Source organism: Rana temporaria, chromosome 10, assembly GCF_905171775.1.
Source record: "Rana temporaria chromosome 10, aRanTem1.1, whole genome shotgun sequence".
Classification (NCBI taxonomy): Eukaryota; Metazoa; Chordata; class Amphibia; order Anura; family Ranidae; genus Rana; species Rana temporaria.
The window spans coordinates 75,952,380-75,979,069 of record NC_053498.1 but is presented as its reverse complement, the minus strand read 5'-3'; the positions used below and the strand labels follow the sequence as shown (position 1 = coordinate 75,979,069).

At 44.0% G+C, this 26,690-nt stretch overlaps 1 protein-coding gene across 3 annotated transcripts; it reads left to right on the top strand.

The window, feature by feature from the left end:
* Positions 1-26,690, top strand: THY1 (Thy-1 cell surface antigen). Of its 3 annotated transcripts, XR_005743850.1 has the most exons (5): positions 1-95; positions 14,455-14,509; positions 20,212-20,559; positions 23,549-23,711; positions 26,395-26,690. XR_005743850.1 is itself a non-coding variant. In XM_040325525.1 (4 exons), exons 2-4 carry the CDS (start codon positions 14,473-14,475, stop codon positions 23,656-23,658), a joined length of 495 nt encoding a protein of 164 aa, XP_040181459.1. In that variant the 5' UTR covers positions 1-95; positions 14,455-14,472; the 3' UTR covers positions 23,659-25,423. The 3 variants fall into 3 exon arrangements, 2 of the variants coding, with proteins under 2 accessions (XP_040181459.1, XP_040181460.1); XM_040325525.1 differs by lacking the exon at positions 26,395-26,690 and having other exon boundaries at positions 23,549-25,423; XM_040325526.1 differs by lacking the exon at positions 26,395-26,690 and having other exon boundaries at positions 7-95; positions 14,390-14,509; positions 23,549-25,423.

The following is a 26,690-nucleotide window of genomic DNA, read 5'->3' as shown; positions in this document are numbered from 1 at the left end:
CCTCCCCTCACTGCAGTAAGAATCTGAACATTGCGGCAGAGGGAGGTAGCTGTCTGACTGCTGCAAGGAGCCCATGAACAGACTCAGGGAAGAAGGTAAAGCATGCTTCTATCAGGCTGAGATGCACGCAGATTCTTGCATGGACTGAATCACAGGAAAATTAGGCATTGGGAACATTAAAAGATATAAAAATGCAGAGAGAGAACTTTCATCTTCAATGGACTTTTATTTATTTTAAATTCATGCATGTAAAAAAGTGTATATATGTTGTAGGGTATCATAGGTGTAATCGGATTAGCTGTCTAATGATGGGAAGGCTCTGAGCAGTCAGGAAAACGATTTGTTTAATGGTAAATGTCATTCTAAGGTGACATTACTTCTTGCAATTGCATGAAGAAACCATTTCTCTTCCGAGTCTCCCCTGCAGCGTCCCAAAACTCTACATGAAGCATTAAAGGGACAATCCGGTCGCTGCGTATCATTAAGGTTTTTTCTTCAGACAGTTTCAGTTGTCAGCTAGGAAGTGACAAATTTAGTTCAATTTGCAAAGCTTTAACAAAAGCGGAAAAAAAAGCTTTATTTTAGTCATGTGACTGTAATTTTCAGATTGCATTGGACCCTGTTTTTGGAAATGAAGGCTTCTTGTCCTGATGTGTTAGCTTTGAGAATTGATCTAAAGCAGTATTAAACCCAAAAGCAAACATTTATTACATTCAGAGCTTTTTTTCTCTGAAAATAGGTGCAGGAACTCAACCACGACCCCGTTCAGATTTCACAAACAGTAGAAGGGTCTTAAAGGGGCATTAAATACCAGGATTGCATTCCATACAGTGCAGAGTTCAGGGGGGTTACATACAGAGTGCAGAGCTGTCACTTGTAAACACAGAAACCAGACTTCTGTGTTTACAAGTGATTGTGGTGAGCAGGCACCAAAGGGTCTGAGCCAGAGGTGGTGGAACTGAGTTCCCCCAAGTTCCCCCTAAAAAAAAAGCCCTGGTTACATTGCAGCTTACCAGTTCTTAGATGTGATGGCTGCATTGTTTCCTTTTTTAGGTTTTCTTTCTTAAATTTTTCATCTGGTGATCCAGCTAGCAAATCTGTTGTTTTTTTTTTTTCACATGCTCAACAGTAGAATGTTTCAGTTTACATGGATGAGACAAACCGCCTAACACTGGTAGGGGTGATTAAAATGATCAGCTTTTACTTATTCATGAAAAACCTTTATCCCATAGGCGTGCGCACAGGGTGTGCCTGGGCACACCCTAATCACCCTGTGTGGTGCAGATTGCACCAAAATATACTGCGTTAAATGTGCACTAACGCACAGAAAAATACAGCATTAAACGGCACATAACCCACTGAAATATACAACGTTAAACATGCCCTAATGCACTGAAATTTACTGCATTAAACATGCAGTAATGCACAGAAATATACAGCATTAAACGTGCAGTAACGCACAGAAATAGACCCCTGATATTTCACCAAAGCTGCCTAATGGGGCTCCTAAAATAAAAAAAATATAATAAAAATAAAAACTACTGACACTGTCCACTGCCCGACTGACACCAATCTCTGCCATACTGACACTGTCCACCGCTCTACTGACACCATCAGTATACTGAATATACACATGCACACACATCCAAATATGTTTGCGCTTTGGGGTGCACACCCTAATGCAATAGGCTGCGCACACATATGCTTTATCCCAAAAGAAAAAAAAACTGTTTGCTGTAACTGATTATAAAGTGTGAGCTGGAGTTTGGCTTCAATTTGTTACAGTATCTAAACCTGCTAATACATTTAACACTACCCTTCCTCCACTTCCCCAGCTGACAATGTTGCTGTCTGCTGTGCCTCCTGTTCTCATTCCTCCGGAGCTGTTGTCTCACTAATACAGGAGGTGTGTTACTGGACAGATCACTAGGTTAAAACAGATGGGAAAAAAGACAAACAAAAGAAAACAAATACAGCTACCACATCTAATGACTGGTAACAGGGCCGATCCTAGGGTCACAGGGCGCCTGGGTGCAGAAATATTTCTGGTGCCCCCACATGGGCGTGGTCATTTTACAACAAATGTTTCTATGGCAATGACTCAACCACAGAGATGCTCCTCCACAAAGTCTTCCTTACCCTGAGATCCTTACATGATCTCTTAACAATAAACAAAATACAGGGAGAGAAGCAGAGTACTTTATTTTGACCTGGAGGGGGGCCTCTCTGATGGACACAGACAGAGCTTCTGTTAGAGAGTCTGTTAGAAAGAGCCCCCAGACATACTACAGACATGATACAGGAGATGGTCAGAGACTGCAGATATGATACAGGAGATGGTCAGAGACCACAGACATAGTACAGGAGACGGTCAGAGACTGCAGATGTGGTACAGGAGACGGTCAGAGACTGCTGATGTGGTACAGGAGACGGTCAGAGACTGCAGATGTGGTACAGGAGACGGTCAGAGACTGCAGACGTGGTACAGGAGACAGTCAGAGACTGCAGATTTAGTACAGGAGACGGTCAGAGACTGCAGACATAATACAGGAGATGATCAGAGACTGCAGACATAGTAAAGGAGATGGTCAGAGACTGCTGACATAGTACAGGAGACGGTCAGAGACTGCAGACATAGTACAGGAGATGGTTAGAGACTGCAGACATAGTACAGGAGATGGTCAGAGACTGCAGACATAATACAGGAGATGATCAGAGACTGCAGACATAGTACAGGAGATGGTCAGAGACTGCTGACATAGTACAGGAGACGGTCAGAGACTGCAGACATAGTACAGGAGATGGTTAGAGACTGCAGACATAGTACAGGAGATGGTTAGAGACTGCAGACATAGTACAGGAGATGGTCAGAGACTGCAGACATAGTACAGGAGATGATCAGAGACTGCAGACATAGTACAGGAGATGGTCAGAGACTGCAGACATAGTACAGGAGACGGTCAGAGACTGCAGACATAGTAAAGGAGATGGTTAGAGACTGCAGACATAGTACAGGAGACGGTCAGAGACTGCAGACATAGTACAGGAGATGGTTAGAGACTGCAGACATAGTACAGGAGATGGTCAGAGACTGCAGACATAGTACAGGAGATGGTCAGAGACTGCAGACATAATACAGGAGATGGTCAGAGACTGCAGACATAGTACAGGAGATGGTCAGAGACTGCAGACATAGTACAGGAGATGGTTAGAGACTGCAGACATAGTACAGGAGATGGTCAGAGACTGCAGACATAGTACAGGAGATGGTCAGAGACTGCAGACATAATACAGGAGATGGTCAGAGACTGCAGACATAGTACAGGAGATGGTTAGAGACTGCAGACATAGTACAGGAGATGGTCAGAGACTGCAGACATAGTACAGGAGATGGTCAGAGACTGCAGACATAATACAGGAGATGGTCAGAGACTGCAGACATAGTACAGGAGATGGTCGGAGACTGCAGACACAGTACAGGAGATGATCAGAGACTGCAGACATAGTACAGGAGATGGTTAGAGACTGCAGACATAGTACAGGAGACGGTCAGAGACTGCAGACATAGTACAGGAGATGGTTAGAGACTGCAGACATAGTACAGGAGATGGTCAGAGACTGCAGACATAGTACAGGAGATGGTCAGAGACTGCAGACATAGTACAGGAGATGGTCAGAGACTGCAGACATAATACAGGAGATGGTCAGAGACTGCAGACATAGTACAGGAGATGGTCAGAGACTGCAGACATAGTACAGGAGATGGTTAGAGACTGCAGACATAGTACAGGAGATGGTCAGAGACTGCAGACATAGTACAGGAGATGGTCAGAGACTGCAGACATAATACAGGAGATGGTCAGAGACTGCAGACATAGTACAGGAGACGGTCAGAGACTGCAGACATAGTACAGGAGATGGTTAGAGACTGCAGACATAGTACAGGAGATGGTCAGAGACTGCAGACATAGTACAGGAGATGGTCAGAGACTGCAGACATAGTACAGGAGATGGTCAGAGACTGCAGACATAATACAGGAGATGGTCAGAGACTGCAGACATAGTACAGGAGATGGTCGGAGACACATCAGTTCTGGACGGACACACACCTATGCTCAGAACACTAGTTCTTTTTGATGGACACAAACAAGGAGAGAAGGAGGGAGGGGAGAACTCTGCCACTTCGGCGCCCCCACCTCTGCAGACGCCAGGGTGCAAAGCACCCTGTGCACCCTGCCTAGGATCGGCCCTGACTGGTAAGCTGCAATGTATTACATTTTTGGTTTTGGGGTTAATACCGCTTTAACCCTTTCGCGCCGACGCAACGCATATATGCGTCCTCGGCCGCAGGCATCATCCCGGTACCGTTGTTTAGAGCCGGCGATCGGCTATCCAAACATAACAACCGATGCGGCTAAAAGCCGCTCGGTTGTTATGCCGGAGGAGCGGGAGGGGACATCCCCCCCTCCCGCCGCCTTTCGCCGCTCTCACCGGGCCTCCCGTCCCACCGGGAGACCCGATCCTCCATCCGGCGCCTTCTGTGTCCAGGCGGAGACTGACATTAAGCCGTAAACGGCTTTGATTCAGTCTCCGCATTGAAACCACGGAAGCGGCGTCATGACGTCACTTCCGGGTTTCTCGGCTGTCAATGGCGCCGGATTTAAAAAAGTACACAGTATTCAGAATCGCCGTTTTCGGCGATCTGAATACTTTGAAGTGCAAAGGAGGGCTCGGGGGTCTTTTAGACCCCCGATCCCTCCATAAAGAGTACCTGTCACGACCTATTGCTGTCACAAGGGATGTTTACATTCCTTGTGACAGCAATAAAAGTGATCAAAATGTAAAAAAAAAAAAAAAACACAATTTAATATTATAAAAAAAATAAAAATAAATAAGAAAACAAAAAAAATATTTTTTTAAAGCGCCCCCCTCCCCGCGAGCTTGCGCAGCAAAGAATAGACATACGGAAGTCGCGCCCGCATATGAAAACGGTGTTCAAATCACACATGTGAGGTATCGCCGCGATCGTCAGAGCGAGAGCAATAATTCTAGCACTAGACCTACTCTGTAACTCTAACCTGGTAACCGTAAAAAAAGTTTAAAGTGTCGCCTATGGAGATTTTTAGGTACCGTAGTTTGTCGCAATTCCACGAGTGCGTGCAATTATAAAGCGTGACATGCTTGGTATCTATTTACTCGGCGTAACATCATCTTTCACATTATGCCAAAAAAATGGGCTAATTTTACTTTTTCATTTTTTTAAAATTCATGAAAGTTAATTTTTCCCAAAAAGTTGTGTTTAAAACACCGCCGCACAAATACCGTGTGACATAAAATATTGCAAAAATCGCCATTTTATTCTCTAGATTCTCTGCTAAAAAAATATATATAATATTTGGGGGTTCTAAGTAATTTTCTAGCCAAAAATATGGATTTTAACTTGTAAACACCAAATGTCATACATAGGCGTAGGCATGAAAGGGTTAATGTTTTTAAAAACTGTTGATGCAATCTTGAATCTTCATATATGTGTATGTTTCACATTTTCCAGAGGATTAGTTTACCCTAGCATTACCCCTTCTGAAAGGTGATTGCAGCTTAAATCAGACCTTCAGTAATTTTTTCAACTTTCCATCTATTAAATCTTCTGCCCTTGTTGTTTTAACTTTGGATAGTAAAACATATTTATTTTTTTTGCCAGTAAATACCTTATACAGCTCACTTCCTATTTCTTGTCTAGTCATTAGCCTAGGCTTATGACATCATGCACAGCTCTCTCTTTCACTCTCCTGAGAGTTTGCCAGGAAGGGAGGGGAGAGGAGTCATAAAAAGGCCAGTGAGGGCTGGAGAGCTGGAGGTGTGCCTCATGTGTCTGTATAAATCCAGGAAGTGAACAGGCAGCAGCTTCAGTTGCCCACAGTTAAAATGGTTGCAGCCAGACTTAGTGGAGGGATATTTCTGCAGCATATTTGGCAAGTACAGAATCACAGTATATATAAAATAATATGCAAAGTGGTTGAAGGGAAGCTTCAGAATGGCAAAGATGTTTTTATTACAAATTATGTGAGCAGATTGCAGTTCCTCTTTAGGCCTGGTTCACATTGCCGCCACATGTGGCTCACAGCAGGGGTCCGTTGCGTACTGGTTCAGGTCCGATTTCAGCCAGAATTTAGGGCTGAAATTAAACCTAAAACGCACCAAAAAAGGCACGCGTTTTTCCGGCACACGGCACCAGACCCGCTGTGGAGATATGTGAACCGGCTCCATAGAGAGCCAGTCACATTCTCCTGCTATGCGAATTGAATGCATGGAAACGCGCATTCAATTCGCATAGGTGTGAACCCAGCCTCGAGGGGAAGCAGTGAAAACTTGGTTGAACTGTGTGTTTTTACTGCCCCCAAACCACAAGTATGAATGAGCCCTAACTCACATATCTGAGATATTTTATTTAGCAAATTCCTCAGGAAAAAACTGTGAGTTGCAAAATATGTTATCACAGGCCCGGATTCAGATACATTTGCGTATCTTTCGGCAGGCGTAGCGTATCTCAGATACACTACGCACCCGTAACTTACAGCGGCAGGTCCCGTATTCAGAAAGAACTTGCGCTGTAAGTTACGGCGGCGTAGTGTAACTGGGCCAGCGTAAGCCCGCCTAATTCAAATGTGGATGATGTGGGCGTGTTTTATTTAAATTACTTGTGACCTCACGTAATTGACATTTCTTATGAACGGCGCATGCGCCGTCCGTGAACGTTTCCAAGTGCGCATGCTCCAAATTACGCCGCAAACTGTCAATGCTTTAGACGTGAATGTAACTTACGTACAGCCCTATTCGCGAACGACTTACGCAAACAACGTAAAATACGACGCTGTTCGTACGTTTCCGACGTCCATACCTAACATGACTTACCCCTGCTTTATGAGGGGTAACTTTATGGCAGAAAAAGCCTTACGTAAACGACGTAAAAAAAAAAATGCGCCGGGCGAACGTACGTTTCTGAATTGGCGTATCTACCTAATTTGCATATTCGACGCGTAAATATACGGAAGCGCCACCTAGCGGTCAGCGTAAATATGCACCCTAAGATACGACGGTGTAAGAGACTTACACCGGCCGTATCTTAGTAAAATTCTGGCGTATCTTGCTTTCTGAATACAGAAAGAAGATACGCCCACGCTTTGTAGAACTTACGCGGCGTATCAATAGATACGCCGACGTAAAGTCTATCTGAATCCGGGCCACACTATTTAAATATGAGGTTATGAGATTAAACTCATTATATAAAATGGCCTTGAGTAGCACATGATAATGAAATGAATGTAAAGGCCATAATATTTTAATACTTATGCTTTATTTCTTTGAATATGATTTATAACAAATATCTTTAAAACATACCTTTGAAATAATTTTTAATTTGACATCATTAGAAATCTCAGCATTATCAGTCCAAGGACATTTCATGAATAAGTGGAGGGATTGGGTGTGGTTCCTCCACGAACGGGATGTAGCTGAAAAACTCAGGGCCCCGGTACTATCAATGTGGGAAGTAAACCCCTACCAGCGCTAAACCTGGCATTCTTCATACAGTAGGTGTTTGTGATATTGTGTTTTTAGCACGACAGCATCGCGCTGATTCTCGGCGACATGGTGCCGAGATCTCGCCGACATCTCGCACTCACTGGAATAGTGACAGCACATCCCAGCAAGCGCGTCATAGAAGCGACGGGAGATCCGACTTGGATTCCCGCCAATTCTACACATGTGCGGCGTTTGTTATGAATCCTGAGGGGGAAGTCCCCGCCGGATTTTAAATAAAAATCCGGCATGGGTTCCCCCTCAGGAGCATACCGGGCCCTTAGGTCTGTTATGAGTTGTAAGGAGAGCCCCCCTACGCCGAAAAAAACGGCGTAGGAGGTCCCCCTACAATCCATACCAGACCCGTATCCAAAGCACGCTACCCGGCCGGCCAGGAAGGGAGTGGGGACGAGCGAGCGCCCCCCCCCCCTCCTGAGCCGTACCAGGCTGCATGCCCTCAACATGGGGGGGTTGGGTGCTCTGGGGCAGGGGGGCGCACTGCGGCCCCCCCACCTCAGAGCACCCTGTCCCCATGTTGATGAGGACAGGGCCCCTTCCCGACAACCCTGGCCGTTGGTTGTCGGGGTATGCGGGCGGGAGGCTTATCGGAATCTGGGAGCCCCCTTTAATAAGGGGGCCCCCAGATACCGGCCCCCCACCCTAAGTGAATGGATATGGGGTACATCGTACCCCTAACCATTCAGGAAAAATGTCAAAGTTAATAAACACACCACACAAGGGTTTTTAAAATAATTTATTTTTCTGCTCCGGAGGCTCCCCCTGTCTTCTTTATTAGCTCTTTTACCAGGGGGAGCTTCTTCTTTGACGTCTTCGGGTGGGTGGGGGCCGCCGTCTGGTTCTCTTCCACCGCCGGGGGGGGCGCTTTTAAAAAAGCCCCCACCCCCCGGCGGGTTTCCTCCGGCGTCTTCGGCGGGGGGGCTTCTTCTTCCGCTATCCCGACGGGTCTTCTCCGCTATCCGGGGGGTCTTCTCAACTCTCCGGGGGTCTCCTTCTATGTTCGCCGCTCTCCGCTGTTGACTCGGCGCACCCCGGTTCTTCCTCTCGCTGTCCGGTGCCTTCTTCTTCCGTGCTGTGAGTTCTTCTTCCGTGCTGTGACGTCATGTTCTTCACTTCTCTTCTTCTCCCGATGTTGACACGTCGCCTTTCCTCGCTGCAATGACGGATGCGCGGCTTGCATCGGACCTATATAGACCTCACAATCCCATCATGCTCTGGTACCTACCCATGTGATACCTACCCACGTGGGTAGGTATCACATGGGTAGGTACAGAGCATGATGGGACTGTGAGGCCTATATAGGTCCGATGCAAGCAGCGCACACTTCATTTCAGCGAGAAGAGCCGGCGTGTCAACATCTGGAGAAGAGAAGAAGATGACATCACAGCCCGGAAGAAGAAGAATACGTCACAGCACGGAAGAAGAAGATAGACGTTCAGCGCTGAAGGAGAAGGCACCGGACAGCTGGAGGAAGAACCGGAGAGCGGCGAACATAGCAGAAGACCCCCGCAGAGTGAAGAAGACCCCCCGGATAGCCGAAGAAGACCCCCCCGGATAGCGGAAGAAGAAGCACACCACCCCCCGCCGAAGACGTCGGAGGAAACCCGCCGAGGAGTGGGCGCTTTTATAAAAGCGACCCCCCCCGGCGGTGGAAGAGAACCGGACGGCGGCGAAGAGCGGCCCCCACCCGAAGACGTCAAAGAAGAAGCCCCCCCTGGTAAACAGAGCTAAAGAAGACAGGGGGAGCCTCCGGAGCAGAAAAATAAATTATTTTAAAAACTCTTGTGTTGTGTTTATTGACTTTAACATTTTTCCTCCAGGTGAATGGGTAGGGGTACGATGTACCCCATATCCATTCACTTAGGGTGGGGGGCCGGTATCTGGGGGCCCCTTTATTAAAGGGGGCTCCCAGATTCCGATAAGCCTCCCGCCCGCATACCCCGACAACCAACGGCCAGGGTTGTCGGGAAGGGGCCCTGTCCTCATCAACATGGGGACAGGGTGCTCTGAGGTGGGGGGGCCGCAGTGCGCCCCCCTGCCCCAGAGCACCCAACCCCCCCATGTTGAGGGCATGCAGCCTGGTACAGCTCAGGAGGGGGGGGGGCGCTCGCTTGTCCCCACTCCTTTCCTGGCCGGCCGGGTAGCGTGCTTTGGATACGGGTCTGGTATGGATTCTAGGGGGACCCCCTACGCCGTTTTTTCGGCGTAGGGGGGGCTCTCCCTCCTCCTAAGGGCCCGGTATGCTCCTGAGGGGGGAACCCATGCCGGATTTTTATTTAAAATCCGGCGGGGACTTCCCCCTCAGGATTCATAACAAACGCCGCACACGTGTAGAATTGGCGGGAATCCAAGTCGGATCTCCCGTCGCTTCTATGACGGATTTGTCTCTATCGCGGCAAGCCAGCTCGGCGCTGGCTCCCGCGATGGGGCTCGTAGGTGCTCAATCTCGCCGAGAAAGGGAGCGAGATTGACACAATATCGCGTGCACCTACTGTATGTCTTTTTTTACAATGTTATGTGAATGGTATCAGCTTGCAGGAATCTTTCAGCTTCTATAGACCAATATAATTTTATTACTAGCTTGTGTTCATTATCCATGCTCGGATTATGCACCACTATGTGAATGGAATATCAAAACGGAGGCTTATGCACAGAGCTTTTTTTCTCAGAAAATAGATGCAGGAACTCAACCACGACCCGTTCAGATTTCACAAACAGTAGAAGGGTCTTAAAGGGGCATTAAATACCAGAATTGCATTACATACAGAGTGCAGAGTTCAGGTGGTTACAAAGCTGTCACTTGTAAACACAGAAACCAGACTTCTGTGTTTACAAGTGATTGTGGTGAGCGGGCACCAAAGGGTCTGAGCCAAACGTGGTGGAACTGAGTTCCCCCAAGTTCCCCCTGAAAAAAAGCCCTGCTTATGCATATTCTACAGATTCTCCTTTGTAAATTTAGAATTTGTAGAATTTTAGGGAAACTAAACAATATTTGGGTATTATTATTATTTTAACTACTTGAGACCCGCGCTGTAGACGAAAGACGTCCACAGCGCGGCTCTCAACTGCCGGGTGGACGTCCCTTGATGTCCTTTTATGTGCATTCCCCGTGCGCGCCGCTGGGGGCGCGCAGCGGGGAAACACTGTGCCCGGCGCATCGCTGAGATGCCGATGCGCGTGCCTGGCCGCCGCGATGTCCGCCAGGTACCCGCGATCGGCGGTGACAGCAAGGACGTGGAGCTCTGTGTGTAAACACAGAGCTCCACGTCATGTCAGAAAGAGAGGAGACCGATGCTGTGTCCCTTGTACATAGGGACACGGCATCGGTCACCTCCCCCAGTCAGTCCCCCTCCACACACAGTTAGAACACACCCAGGGAATACATTTAACCCCTTCCTCACCCCCTAGTGTTAACCCCTTTCCTGCCAGTCACATTTATACAGTAATTAGTGCATTTTTATAGCACTGATCGCTGTATAAATGTGAATAGTCCCAAAATTGTGTCAAAAGTGTCCGATATATATCCGCCGCAATATCGCAGGCCTGACAAAAAAATTGCAGATAGCCGCCATTACTAGTAAAAAAAAAAATCATAAATCTATCCCCTATTTTGTAGGCGCTATAACTTTTGCGCAAACCAATCAATATACGCTTATTGCGATTTTTTTTTAACAAAAATATGTAGAAGAATACGTATCGGCCTAAACCGAGGAAAAAAAACTTTAAAAAAAAAAAATTGGGATATTATTATAACAAAAAGTAAAAAATATTTATGTTTTTATGTATTTAATGTTTTTTTTCAAAATTTGCTGTCTTTTTTTGTTTATAGCGCAAAAAAAAAAAAACGCAGAGATGATCAAATACCACCAAAAGAAAGCTCTATTTGTGGGGAAAAAAATGATAAAAATATAATTTGGGTACAGTGTTGTATGACCGCGCAATTGTCATTCAAAATGCGTCAGCGCTGAAAGCTGAAAATTGGTCTGGGCAGGAAGGGGGTTTAAGTGCCCAGTAATGAAGTGGTTAAGCTAATAAAATCTGTTGTTTTATCTGTTCTATATGTAAACAGTCCTTGTTTTACAAATAAATATTTGATGCATGGCGAAGTATCCCCTGAGCACAATGAATTACCTAAAAAAACGAGCACAGAAGAACTAGCTCCCTTTCAGAAACAGAGCAGAATCTAAAGCCCCACATAACTGCTGGATAACAAAAATTTCATATTTAGCTAATTAGAATTTTTTTTGCTTTCTTTTTTTTTCACCCGCTGTGTCTATTGCATTTTGACACTTGGCTCCTCGGGACATGGCAGACATTTGCCCAGTGTATGGCCAGCTTTAGATAGGCTCTCTAATAGAAAAAAAAATGGATTCCAACCTTTTTGGAAAATGGCAACCTTCGCCAGAGGTACAGCTATTTATAGTCAATTGTGGAAAGCTCTGATTGATCTGAAACTAATTGCCCAGATAACCAATTAAACCAAAGCCGTGCTTTCCTAGTGCAGGACAAAGGAAATGGTTTTACTCACTATCTGTTCACTGTCACCATTGCATTTAGCAAACCAAAATAATGAATACTTTCTAATAATTTAGAGGATATGAGTGCATGTGATTCAACCCTATTTCCCTATTACAGTAGTAGTGATTGGTCACAGAAAATAAAAAGAGGACACAATCTGAACGTCGTAAGTAAGGTACATTTATTAATAATATTAATAAAAACATGTTTCAAGGCCGTCCGGCCTTTTTCTCAGGCCAGAACCAAAAAGCTACTTCTTGCTTCCCGATTCCACCAGTATCTGGTATTTACCAACACAAAAACTATCTAACTGGGAATTTTGGGATAGGATATACCTGATGCAGACAATTTTGAGCTGCAGACCTGGACCGCACTTATTTTTCCACATATGTGTGAGTTGCCTACTGTATGTGTGTTTATCATGCTTTTATATGCTACACTTAAGCCTCGTACACACGGTTTTCCTTTAAATATTCCTTTAAATATTATACCTGCTGGGTGTCTTTAGTATGCTTGTGAAGTGGCACGTGTTTCCCGTGTTTAGAACTGTCCCTGCACAAAATGACATTTCTATAGGAAAAAAGGTCATTTAAAACTGCTTGCGGCTTTAATGTAATGCCTGGTCCCGGCAATATGGACGAGAATCGTTGAGAAAAATGGCATTTGTTCCCCCCCCCCCCCAACCCCCAGGCCATTACCAGCCCCTTTGGGTCTTGTATGGATATAAAGGAGAACCCTGCACCCAAATTAAAAAAAGGAAAGGCGTGACGCCCCCAGGCCCTATATACTCTGAACAGCAGTATACAGGCGGTAAAAACAAGACAGGACTGTAGGTTTGTTGTTAAGTAGAATCTGTTTGTAATTTTGAACTGGTATATTTTTAAAGTGTAGCTCCAGCCAAAAAACATAGGGACAGGGTTATCACCCCTGTAACATTTGTTTTGCTGTCTGTGCACCTGTTCAGAAGATTTCACCTCACTTTCTGCCCCAATGACAAATGTTTTTTTTAAATTTGGGTTTTTTAGTGAAACAAGGATTGGTGATAAAGCATCAGTGGACAGGAGACACCTCTTACAGGAGAGAATTTGTAAGTTGGATGTTTGAAAGTAGGGGCCATTGTTGAACAGTGGTAGAAAAATTGGGCCTTTGGTGGTGGTGATGCTGGTGCAACAACACTGTAAGTCAGGGCTCAAGTCCTGCGGAAACGCGTGGGAACGGAGTCCCTGCACTTTTTTCACAGCGGGAACGCAGTTCCCTTTGCAGGACTAGAGCAGCCGAGCCGTCCGAGCCCAGCTCGAGTCACTGTCTAAGCGGCGATGCCCAGCTCGAGTCACTGTCAGGGGCAGGCGAACCTTAGTAATCCTTTATGTTACTGGCCGCTACCTGTATATGGATTAATCGGGTAGTGTGCGGGTATTCCGTCACTTCCTCGATGCCGCAATGTCTCCTGGGAGCTTTTGTCATTGTTCCCAGGAGACATTTGCGGAGGTCTGCCGCGAGTTATCGTGGGATTTAGAAAGAACTTGCTTAAAGGAAGTGACGGAATACCCACACACTACCCGATGAATCCATATACAGGAAGCGGCCAGTAACATAAAGGATTACTAAGATACAGTGGACCGAAAAAATAAAAACATGCGATTTTGTAATTATGCATATAAGCGTATCATTTTTCTTTTTTGGTGGGGGAGTGGATCTTGGGTGGGAGTTCCCACACTTTTTTCCCCAGGACTTGACCCCTGCTGTAAGTCCTTACAGTTACTCTTGGTGGGTGCAGGAATGGGCCCTGCTGTGAAATATTAGATCAAGAATTGTAATTACATGCACCTGTTGAACAGAGGCAGAAAAAAATTGAGCCTTTGTTGGTGGTGATGCTGGTGCCACAACACTGCAAGTCTACACAGTTACTCTTGGTGGGCGCTGGAACGGGCCCTGCTGTGAAATATTAGATCAAGAATTGTAATTACATGCACCTGTTGAACAGGGGCAGACAAATTGGGCCTTTGGTGGTGGTGGTGTTGCCACAACACTGTAAGCCCTCACAGATACTCTAAATGATTGCTTATATTGGGCAGCCTTTAGTAAAAACCTTCTATAGGTATAGAGACCATACAACAAATGAGGTCCCTCCACCCTCTGATAATGAGCCCTGTTTTGGAGTATAGTGGCATGATGGAAGAATACTCTTTTGCCAGCCCAAGTCTGATTCCATGCATTTATTCAATCCAGCTAATGCTTACAATACAATTGCATAACATCCTCCTTTGTATTACAGGTATTTAAGTTAATACACAACGAAGGGGTGCAACAAAATCTAATATACATCCTTATTTTCTTCAGTGCCAACAAAGAAGAAAAATGAATTACTTGCTGCCAGCAGTGATTTTCTTTTTTGGTAAGTGTAAAAACAAAACAATTGCAGTTCATTAACTGTAGTATAAACACAAATGAGAACTTTACATGTGGACCCTAAATGCATTGGTAGTATCAAAAGATATCACTTACACGCTACAAATAAAGTACACAAATTAGGACAAAAAATGTACGCAGAAGAAACTAAAAGAGTAAAATATCTTTAAACATAAAATTTAGTCCAGTTCAGTATTTTTAAGGTGAATAATGTACACCCAATGGTCACCTGGTAGTTCTGGTGCTGATGTCTTTAGCCAGAGCCAATGGCATTGAATTCAATGAGAGACAAGTTTTGATGGTCATTTTTGGCCCTTTGGATGGCAAGCCCATGTCACCCATATGGTATAAGAAGCCCCCACTGCTGTGCCAGATATTTGATAATGAAACCTGGTACAGTGGAGCGTCCTTTTTGTTTTTGTAAGGTTTTGAGTATGGCATGGAAATACACAAATCTTTTTATTTGCAGGTTAGGGGGATACTATAAAGGGCCCTTTCATAGGCCCTTTCACGTGCCCTGATTAAACTTCATGGGGCAGATCCACAGAGATCTGCACCCGCGCAGCGTATCAGAGATACGCTACGCCGCCGTATCTTACCTGGCTTTAGTTCGAATCCAGGAACATTTCGCGCCGTAAGTTACGGCGACGTAGTCTATCTCTGGCGGCGGAATTCAAATCGGCGATTAGGGGGCGTGTTTCATTTAAATGAAGCGCGTCCCCGCCCCGAATGAACTGCGCATGCGTCCCGAAATTTCCCGCCATGCATTGCGCTAAATGACGTCGCTAGGACGTCATTTTTTTTTAACTTAGACGTGAGTTACGTCCATCCCGATTCACGGATGACTTACGCAAAAAATAAAAAAAAATTCAAATAAAATGCGGGAACGACAGCCGTACTTAACATGGCAAATCTAACTATACGCCGCAAAATACCAGCTTTAACTATATGCCGGAAAAAGCCGACTACAGACGACGTAAGAGAATGCGACGGCCGCGCCTACGTTCGTGGATCGACGGAAATAGCTAATTTGCATACCCAACGCGGAAAACGACAAAAACTCCACCCAGCGGACGCCGAAGTATTGGATCTACGATCCGAAGGCGTACAAAGCCGTACGCCTGTCGGATCTAACCCAGAAGCCGTCGTATCTTGGTTTGAGGATTCAAACTAAAGATACGACGCGGGAAATTTGAAAGTACGCCGGCGTATCAGTAGAAACGCCGGCGTACTCTCTCTGTGGATCTGGCCCCATGTATCTAGAATTACAGGCAGAATCCCAGATTATGCTATAATCACATCAAAACATGCAACACTGGTTTGGGTGGCATTCATTCCTAATTGCACCCCAAACGTGGTGTGATTTTGCTGCAATTGTCGCATGGCGAAAACACTTGAAAATTGCAGCATAATGCTCAAAACTCGCTGCCCAAAACGATGCAGAAGCTTCTTTGACGTGTTTGTCGAATATAGGGCAGCTGATTCAAGTAAATGGGCTGTCATATGCGGTGCAAGCGGAAATGTGCTAAAAAAGAAATCAAGCAGAAACACACGTTACCACTGCGCGAAGCATGAGTGGGGCCTTAGGCCGATGGGTTTATGAAAATGGGCAGCATTTTTTCTGCCAAAATTTAGCTGAAAAAAACACATCTAATGTTACAATCTGTATGGCGATTATGTGCATATTTACGCATGTATATGCGCATATGGCATTTGAGCATAAATGTATTCTACAGGCTAGATATTATTTATTCTGGGTACTGGAATCGTTTTAAGAGTATACACATGTGTTTAGACACATTTACACGCGTACCTGCATTTTTCTATTTAAAACATGCCTTTGGTGCATTTTTTTCCAGCCTGTGGATGCTACTTATCAAATATTGTACGCCTGTAAACACCTATGGGCCGGATTCAGATAGATTTATCTATCTATCTGCTGGCGCAACGTATCTGCGATACGGTACGCCGCCGTAACTTTGGGCGCAAGTTCCGTATGCAGAAAGAACTTGCGCCCTTAGTTACGGCGGCGTAACGTATGTTAATAATTCAAATGGGGATGTTGTGGGCGTGTTTTATTTAAATTTAAGATGACCCCGCATATTTTACGTTTTTTGTGAACGGCGCATGCGCCGTTCGTGAAAGAATCCCAGTGCGCATGCTCGAAATTACGCCGCAAAGCCTCATTGGTTTCAACGTGAACGTAACTTACGCAAAGCCCTATTTGCGAACGACTTACGCAAACAACTTAAACATTTTAAAACTCGGCACGGGAACGACGTCCATACTTAACATTAGCTACGGCTCATATAGCAGGGGTAACTTTACGCCGGAAAAAGCCTAACGTAAACGACGTAAAAAAAATGCGCCGGCCGGACGTACGTTTCTGAATCGGCGTAAATACCTAATTAGCATATTCCTTGCGTAACTATACGGAAGCGCCACCTAGCGGTCAGCGTAAATATGCAGCCTAAAGATACGACGGTGTAAGACACTTACGCCAGTCGGATCTTAGGGAAATATATGCGTAACTGATTCTCTGAATCAGGTGCATAGATACGACCGCCCGCACTCAGAGATACGATGGCGTATCCGGAGATACGCCGTCGTATCTCGTATCTGAATCCGGCCCTATGTTTGCATGGTTACATAGGCTAACATAGAAATGCTTTTACAGGCATAAAAAATGCATGAGACCTTTAGGTGGTTGTATCTCTTCTATACAGCTATTCACAATTCACAGATCAAAGGATTTTTCATAGCAGCAGAAGGCAGGGATCTTATTTCACACACTGCAGAGCTAGAGCACAGAGCTCTGAGAAATCTGATAGCTGATTGGATTTGAGTAGAACACCAGCCTCTAACAGACGTGTAGAGAAAAATTAAGCTGAGTGACATGCTCTGTGCTGGAGGTGGCCGTCTCCCTGGAGGCTGAGGTGTCAGTGTAGACTTCTAACAGTGATTCATTCAGACAACAGAGGAATCAGAGAAGAGCCAGACTCCATGCTTAGGATTCAGGCTAGTACACACTATAGAAGGATATGCTTTGTTCATTTTCCATCTCTGAGGCTTACAACCACCTAAAGCTGTACATAGTATTACACCACAGTTCTAAGGAACAGCATCTGCAACAGTGTACTTCGGTAGTGCATATTTGGCTGTGAAATTGAATTCTCTTTTTTTCAGACAGCACCTGATTACCTTTTTTAGATTATTTTCCATAAACAAAATTAATTAAAAAGTGATGCATTTTCCTCAAGTGGTGCTAGGCCTGCTTGAACAGTCTTAAGTGGTACCTCCAAAACATATACAGTGGGGATCGAAAGTTTGGGCACCCCAGGTAAAAATTTGTATTAATGTGCATAAGGAAGCCAAGAAAAGATGGAAAAATCTCCAAAAGGCATCAAATTACAGATTAGACATTCTTATATGTAAAAAAAAGTTAGATTTTATTTACATCATTTACACTTTCAAAATTACAGAAAACAAAAAAATGGCGTCTGCAAAAGTTTGGGCACCCTGCAGAATTTATAGCATGCACTGCCCCCTTTGCAAAGCTGAGACCTGCCAGTGTCATGGATTGTTCTCAATCATCGTCTGGGAAGACCAGGTGATGTCAATCTCAAAGGTTTTAAATGCCCAGACTCATCTGACCTTGCCCCAACAATCAGCACCATGGGTTCTTCTAAGCAGTTGTCTAGAAAACTGAAACTGAAAATAGTTGACACTCACAAAGCTGGAGAAGGCTATAAGAAGATAGCAAAGCGTTTTCAGATGTCAATATCCTCTGTTCGGAATGTAATTAAGAAATTGCAGTCATCAGGAACAGTGGAAGTTAAAGCAAGATCTGGAAGACCAAGAAAAATATCACAGAACAGCTCGCAGGATTGTGAGAAAAGCAATTCAAAACCCACGTTTGACTGCACGATCCCTCCAGAAAGATCTGGCAGACACTGGAGTTGTGGTACACTATTCCACTATAAAGAGATACTTGTACAAATATGGTCTTCATGGAAGAGTCATCAGAAGAAAACCTCTTCTACGTCCTCACCACAAAAATCAGCGTTTGAACTTTGCAAATTAACATATAGACAAGCCTGATGCATTTTGGAAACAAGTTCTGTGGACCGATGAGGTTAAAATATAACTTTTTGGCCAGAATGAGCAAAGGTACATTTGGAGAAGAAAGGGCACATAATTTAATGAAATTAACCTTTGTCCAACTGTTAAGCATGGGGGTGGATCAAGTGTAAATGATGGAAATAAAATCTAACTTTTTTTTACATATTATAAGAATGTCTAATCTGTAATTTGATGCCTTTTGGAGATTTTTCCATCTTTCCTTGGCTTCGTTATGCACATTAACCACTTACCCCCCGGACCATATTGCTGCCCAAAGACCAGAGTACTTTTTGCGATTCGGGACTGCGTCGCTTTAACAGACAATTGCGCGGTCGTGCGATGTGGCTCCCAAACAAAATTGGCGTCCTTTTTTTCCCACAAATAGAGCTTTCTTTTGGTGGTATTTGATCACCTCTGCGGTTTTTAGTTTTTGCGCTATAAACAAAAAAAGAGCGACAATTTTGAAAAAAATGAATATTTTTTACATTTTGCTATAATAAATATCCCCCAAAAATATATAAAAAAACATTTTTTTTCCTCAGTTTAGGCCGATACGTTTTCTTCTACATATTTTTCGTAAAAAAAAATCGCAATAAGCGTTTATTGATTGGTTTGCGCAAAAGTTATAGCGTTTACAAAATAGGGGGTATTTTCATGTCATTTTTATTATATTTTTTTTACTAGTAATGGCGGCGATCAGCGATTTTTTTTTTCGGTACTGCGACATTATGGCGGACACTTCGGACACTTTTGACACATTTTTGGGACCATTGGCATTTTTATAGCGATCAGTGCTATAAAAATGCATTGGATTACTATAAAAATGCCACTGGCAGTGAAGGGGTTAACACTAGGGGGCGGGGAAGGGGTTAAGTATGCCTGGGTGTGTTCTTACTGTGGGGGGGGGGGTGGCCTCACTAGGGGAAACACTGATCCTCGGTTCATACATTGTATGAACCGAAGATCAGCATTTCCCCTGCTGACAGGACCGGGAGCTGTGTGTTTACACACACAGCTCCCGGTCCCCGCTCTGTACCGAGCGATCGCGTGTGCCCGGCGGCGATCGCGCCCGCCGGGCACACGCACGGGAGTCGGGGGCGCGCGCGCGCCCCTAGTGGCGGCTGGGAGAGAGGACGTCATATTACGTGCTCTCGCCCAGCAGAGCCACCTTGTGGACGTATAACGACGGTGCGCGGTCGGCAAGTGGTTAATACAAATTTTTACCTGGGATGCCCAAACGTTCGATCCCCACTGTAGAAGGTTGATTACATTCAATTCTATTTGAGGGCTATGTAGAGCTCCACACATGTCCCTGGTTCTGAAGGTGAGGGGACTAGCTGGGAAAGAGTTACCCAGGGTTGGATGTTCAGCCAGCAGGTTGGTGAGGCAGAGGTGTGTTTTTCACTACACACTTTGTGCTATACATGTCCCTCTTTCTCATTGGGGGGGTATGGATTGTTACATGATGTATGAAAGGTGCTCTATTCAAGGTAAATCTCATTATGTACTTTATGCTAACTGGTGGAGATTTTATTTGTTTATTCACGGATATCATTTTTTCTTTAGTACTGCAGGCATCCAATGAGCAGAAAATCACACGTCTCACAGCATGTCTAACTGGACGTGGTCCAAAACTAAGGATTGACTGCCGATATCAGAACGTTACAAACAATCCTTTAAAATATGAATTCAAACTGAAACGTAATAAAGAGCCCGAGATCATTCTTTCTACAATAAACCTTAACTTCTTCACTGACAAGTATCACAACCGAGCCACTATTTATACAGCACGTGGTCTTGTTCAGCTGCACATTGAGCGATTCAATGCCTCTGATGTTGGCCTATATTACTGTACTCTAAACATTCCAAATGACATCACAGTCAACCAAACAGCCAAGATCAGTGTCCAAAAAGGTGAGATGATGAACTCTATTAGAGTATTGCAATTGCATGAAATTGTAAAAAAACATATGTATAAAAATTCAATAATTTCACAGATCATGTCTGGACTGATAACCTGGAAATTCAAATATTTTGAAACGGGTTGCTGGAGACTAGGAGTATTTGTGGTGTGGTGTGTAATGCACCGTACACACGATCGGAATTTTCGGATGGCCTAAAATCCAATGGAATTTTTCATTGGAACTCGGTATAAGCTGTCTTGCATACACACTGTCAGACCAAATTCCGACTGTCCAAAAAGCGGTTACGTAAAACACTACGACGAGCCGAGAAAAATTAAGTTCAATGCTTCCGAGCATGCGTCGACTTGATTCTGAGCATGCGTGGGTTTTTTTCGGAGTTCCACACAAACGATAGGTGTTCTATTTCTAAACACCGATGGAAAAAAGTCCAATGGGGCTCACACACGATCGGAATTTCCAATGAAAAATGTCCATCTGACTTTTTTCATCGGAAATTCCGATCGTGTGTACGCTGCATTAGGCTTCATGCACATGAGGTATTAAAATTCTCCTACCGTATCTACGCTGGATTATTCTGCCAAGTGCTGCCAGAGAAACTTGGCATAAAAAAAAAAACTAGATTTGCGCATTTACAGGCACATGCCGTTTTAGAATGTGTCAACTCTGATGGCTCTGTGTCATTCTAATGACTAGATTGATATTATATTCAGTAGAATGAATGAATGTATGCAGTATGGGGCACCTGAACGCTGCTTCAAAATACAAATGTAAATACCACAGTGTGCATAGACTGAAATAGAGCTGTGTTTATAAAAATTACTTCTAAAAACAGCATTTGTTTTTTGCCCGTGTGCAGGAGGCCTCACACAAGCAGTGCTAAATTTGAGGTAGCACCATATGGTGTGGGTAGCATTGATGTTTGTAATGGGTGGTTAGTTGCTGGACTGGAGGCAGTTACTTCTGCTGGTTGTTCACTAGCTAAATCTTTAACAAAGTTAAACAAAGGAAAAATGCACCACTTTACAGGCATACTATAGACACCCCCCAGGTACAAAAAAAAAACACTTTTATTGTTTCACTTTAAACATTATTAAAATCACTGCGCTCAACTCGAACATCGGGCTCATCCCTAATCGGGATGTATATTAAAGAATATGTTAAAGTGTTACTAAACCAGTAGTATGAAAATAGTTCATCTGTCCCCCACAGTGCCCACAGCTTATAAATCTTCTTTTTACATTAAAATATTGACACTGTATACATTTTTGGATGATCTGTATGTGATAAACTGCACAGTTTCTCCAGTGCTGAGAGGGCAGGTGGGAGGAGATTTCCACTACAGCCTGCATACACGCCCACATGTGTAATGCCAATATCATGTGACCTGGCTAGCTCTGAGATCAAGTAAATGTTCTCTTCAGCATAAAAGACACAGCTGAGCATGTGCAGGTTGGCTACTGCCTGTGTTAGCTGGCCTTCCCAAGATAGACAATGCATGAAGAGAAGGATCTGTGCATACAGGATAAAACAGCCTTTTTGCACAATGTTCCACAGTGAGTATAACAAGTATGCTATGCTCCATATACAGACAGATTTTACTGTTGTGGGTTTAGTAACACTTTAACCCAACACTTCATACTCCATGTTCCTGCCAGTCACTCTGCTTTCCTTTTAAAAACTGACCACACTAGGCATCAGGGGTCAGTTTAGTCAGTTTTCCTGGATAAGCTGGGAACTCAGCCTGCTCTACTCCAATAATTAGACTTATTCTGACACCCAGACCCCCATTTCCACTGCACAGTCATTCACTGGGAGGACCAGAAGACCTGTGTTCTGCTGATTTTCTTCCCCTAGCTCTCAGAGCTCATTATGCAGCTAAGAACAGAGGGCCAGATTCACGTAGAATCGCGGCGGCGTAACGTATCGTAGATACGTTACACCGCCGCAAGTTTTCATCGCAAGTGCCTGATGCACAAAGCACTTGCATGAAAACTTACACCGGCGGCCTCCGGCGTAAGCCCGCGTAATTCAAAGGGGCGTGTGCCATTTAAATTGGGCGCGCTCCCGCGCCGGGCCTACTGCGCATGCTCCGTTTTGAAATTCCCGCCGTGCTTTGTGCGAAGTGACGTCATTTTTTCGAACGGCGACATGCGTAGCGTACTTTCGTATTCCCGGACGTCTTACGCAAAAACGAAAAAAATTTAAATTTCGACGCGGGAACGACGGCCATACTTTATACAGCACATACGTGGGCTGTGTAAAGTTAGGGCAGCTGAAACGACGACTAACTTTGCGACGGGAAACTAGACTAGCAGCGACGTAGCGAGCGCGAAAAACCGTCGTGGATCGCCGTAACTACTAATTTGCATACCCGACGCTGGTTTACGACGCAAACTCCCCCCAGCGGCGGGCGAGGTATTGCATCCTAAGATCCAACAGTGTAATTCAATTACACCTGTCGGATCTTAGGGCTAACTATGCGTAACTGATTCTATGAATCAGTCGCATAGTTAGGAAGACCCTAAAACAGAGATACGACGACGTTTCTCTTTTGTGAATCTGGGCCAGAGGGCTTGTGATCACTTATAATAAAAAAAAGAAAGAAAAGGGTATTTGTAATGTCTTTTTATACATATACACACAAATGTTTTGCTTTTCATTTCTATAATAAACTGAATGGGTTGTTTTACAAGGTAATAGTTCACATATAATTTAACTTCAATTATCTAATCATGTGAAAAAAGAATCAAAGGGTGTTGAAAGCGAACACAAATGTGCTTTTCACATGATTGGATAATTGAAGTTAATGTTCAAACAATTTTAGTGGATTAATTATCATGAGTTGAGCTGCGCATTGGGTGCCTTGATTTACTGGTGCTTATATACTGTATAGTACATTAATGTATGTATTGAGCAAACTGTTTCTATGTAAGCACTTACATTGAACTAAACAAAGCATTTTGACTATTATTCTACAGACAAACTGGAGACATGTGGTGGAATGAGCATTTTTTCCCTTTGTACACCGTGGCCTCTTCTTCTGCCCCTCTTTCTGCCTATTCTCCAATCTGGGGTTTCCTTATGCTAGTAAAAATTACCCTTTGAAGAAAAAAATGTTGAATATCGACATGGAGAAGATAAGTGCGAATTTCATATTGTTTTATAAACATCCCATGTGCATTATACTGAGCATATTCTATCCCCTTTAAGGCTGGGTTCACACCTCCGACGGAAGCGGCACACAGCAGGGGTCCTGTGCGTCCCTGTTCTCCTTTTCAGGGTCGAATCAGGGCTGCATTTTTGCCTGAATTCGGCCCTAAACCCGGGTTCACATTAGTGCCATCTCAGACATGGCATGTGATTCGCACCTACACCGCAGGTGCCGATCACATGCCATGTCTAAGCAATGCGAGTTCAGCCATACAGTTGTATGGCTGAACTCGCATTGGATTCGCACAGAAAAAGGTGCAGGAACTTGTTTTTTCCCTGCATTGAAATCGGATCGCATGGGTGTTCTCACCTATGCAATACGATTCCTGTATGAATCCACAGTTCACACTGCAATCTGTGAACCATTCTGGGGGTGTCATTAACATTGTATTGATACCCGCAGCAGTTTGCAGAAGGCAGCATGAACTGCCTGCGGGTGAGATGCGATGCGGGAACCACTGCTGAAATCACACCAGTGTGAACCGCGGCTCCGCAGCCGCAACGGACATATGTGAACCGGCTCCATAGAGAGCTGGTCACAATCTCCTGTCATGCAAATTGGATGTGGAGAAACCTGCATCCAATTCGCATAGGTGTGAACCCAGCTGGTTCCCACATCGCACCAGTGTGAACCTAGGCTAAATTTATATGGCAACATATATCAACATATAAATGAAATAAGTTCTTTGTGTAACCCAATAAAGCAAATTATTCATTGTACATTGCAGTATTGCCAAAGCGGTCCCTTACATAGGGCCTGGTTTATTGCTGGACCATTTCATCTTCACAACACCTTTTGTAAGCCTAGTTTTTTCAGCGCTCCAGTCATTGGCTATGCTGTGATGCAAAAACCCATTGCCCTCATAAAATACAATACAAACCTATATAAATACAAAAAAATATATGCTTTTTAATCTGTTGTCCCTGTATTATGACAAGAGAAAAAATATATGACCTTCTAAAGGACTATGCAATTGGCAAGCTTACTGATTGACTGTTCTACGGGTGAAGGGGCAAAACACATCTTACAAATCACCACACTCATACATTTTCTACAATGTGTTCTGTGCAATTCAATAACTTTAAAATAAAACATTCAAATACAAAAGGATTGATAAAAAAAGTACTAAATTTAACAACTAAGAAGTACTGAAAAACAAGCCATATTACTTGACAAATAATGCAACAGATATATTTCTTATACCTGACAATGTCAATAGAAAAAGTGTATGTTCAGCCAACATGTTTTGTTTCTTTTGGTTAGAGTAGGTAATGGTCAAGAACCCTGACAGTTTATTTTTTGCCATCTATGTCCTGTTGAGATTTACCTTCATGCTCTGTCCTAGAGACACAGCAGAAAGAAAATTCCCTTCTTATTACATAGAAATCCCCTCCTAGACAACTGACACTAGAACAGGTTTCCCGTTAGATGATTTCCCCTCACCTCATTTTTCTGTGTAAACTCAAAAATGTTGATTTGCCATCACTTTTTGTACCAAAGACATTGGCCACTAGGATAAATACAGAGGATGAATATTTCCAGCTGAGACACAGACAATAAAAACCAAACCTTTTTCAATGTATAAAATTATTTATATTATTATTATTCTGGAGGAATTATTATAACTTTTATTTATTTATTACATTCAAATAATTACTATTATTATTATTATGATTGTTAATATTAATACCGTATATACTTGAGTATAAGCCGAGTTTTTCAGCCCCTTTTTTGCGCTGAAAATACCCCTCTAGGCTTATACTCGAGTGAGTGTACCTTGGGCGTCCATTTTTTAAAACTTGCGGCTTACTCTTGGTCCCGTCAAGTTCTGTTATAGGCGTTTAACACTGTGTTCAGTGCTCAGCCTATCACAGACGTTTTTTCATCCTCGGACTCAGTTTCCCAGCAGACACTGTGTTCAGTGTTCCACCTATCACGGACCTTCTCTTGTCCGAGGATGAAAGAATGTCTGTGATATGTGGAACACTGAACACAGTGTCAAACGCCTATCACAGAACGGGACGGGACCAGGAGGAAGCCGCCAGTTTTAAAAAATGGACACCCGCAGCACAGCCTGTCAAGAATTTCAGGTACGCTGCAATGTGCACAATGAGGTTGTAATAGGCACAGTGAGGTTGTAATGGGCACAGGGAGGTTGCAATGGGCACAGTGAGGTTGGGATGGGCACAGTGAGATTGTAATGGGCACAGTGACCTTGCAATGGGCACAGTGAGGTTGGGCACAGTGAGGCATGCAAATGGGCACAGTGAGGCGTGCAAATGGGTATTGTTGACCGTTTTTTCCGCTTACAGTAGCTGCTGCATTCTCACCCTAGGCTTATACTCAAGTCAATACGTTTTCCCATTTTTTTGTGGTAAAATTAGGTGCCTCGGGTCGACTTCTTAAAATTGGTTGCAGGAACTCAAAGGTATTTAATGTGTGTTAGTGTTACCCAGAGTTAGTCCCCTCCTAGAGTAAATGAATACACATTCCCACATGTGCACTCACTTTGATCAGCCCCATCACTACTCTGGTATCATACCATATTATACAGGGTCTTTGTGCACAGAACACACTTGTTCTTCATGCCTCACTTCCTCCATTTTCCTTTAGATTGTGAGCTGTTGCTGCCAGTACCCTCCTATCTGCTTTGTTGCCCAGGACTATAATATAAAAACAAGGAAGGCTGGAAGCATTTGATGTCAGAGGTTTCTTTCTTCTTGTTCTATCTACTGATGCTGGAAGAGGACACAAGCAAAAGTCTCTCATTGATTCTTTCACTTCAGAATTTGTATTTGTTAGGCTTTCAATGACCTTGGCATATAATTTCATTTATAATCTGTCTGCGGTGGTTATGTATTATCTCACCACTCATTTAACGGGATTTAATAAATACATTGTTGTATTTA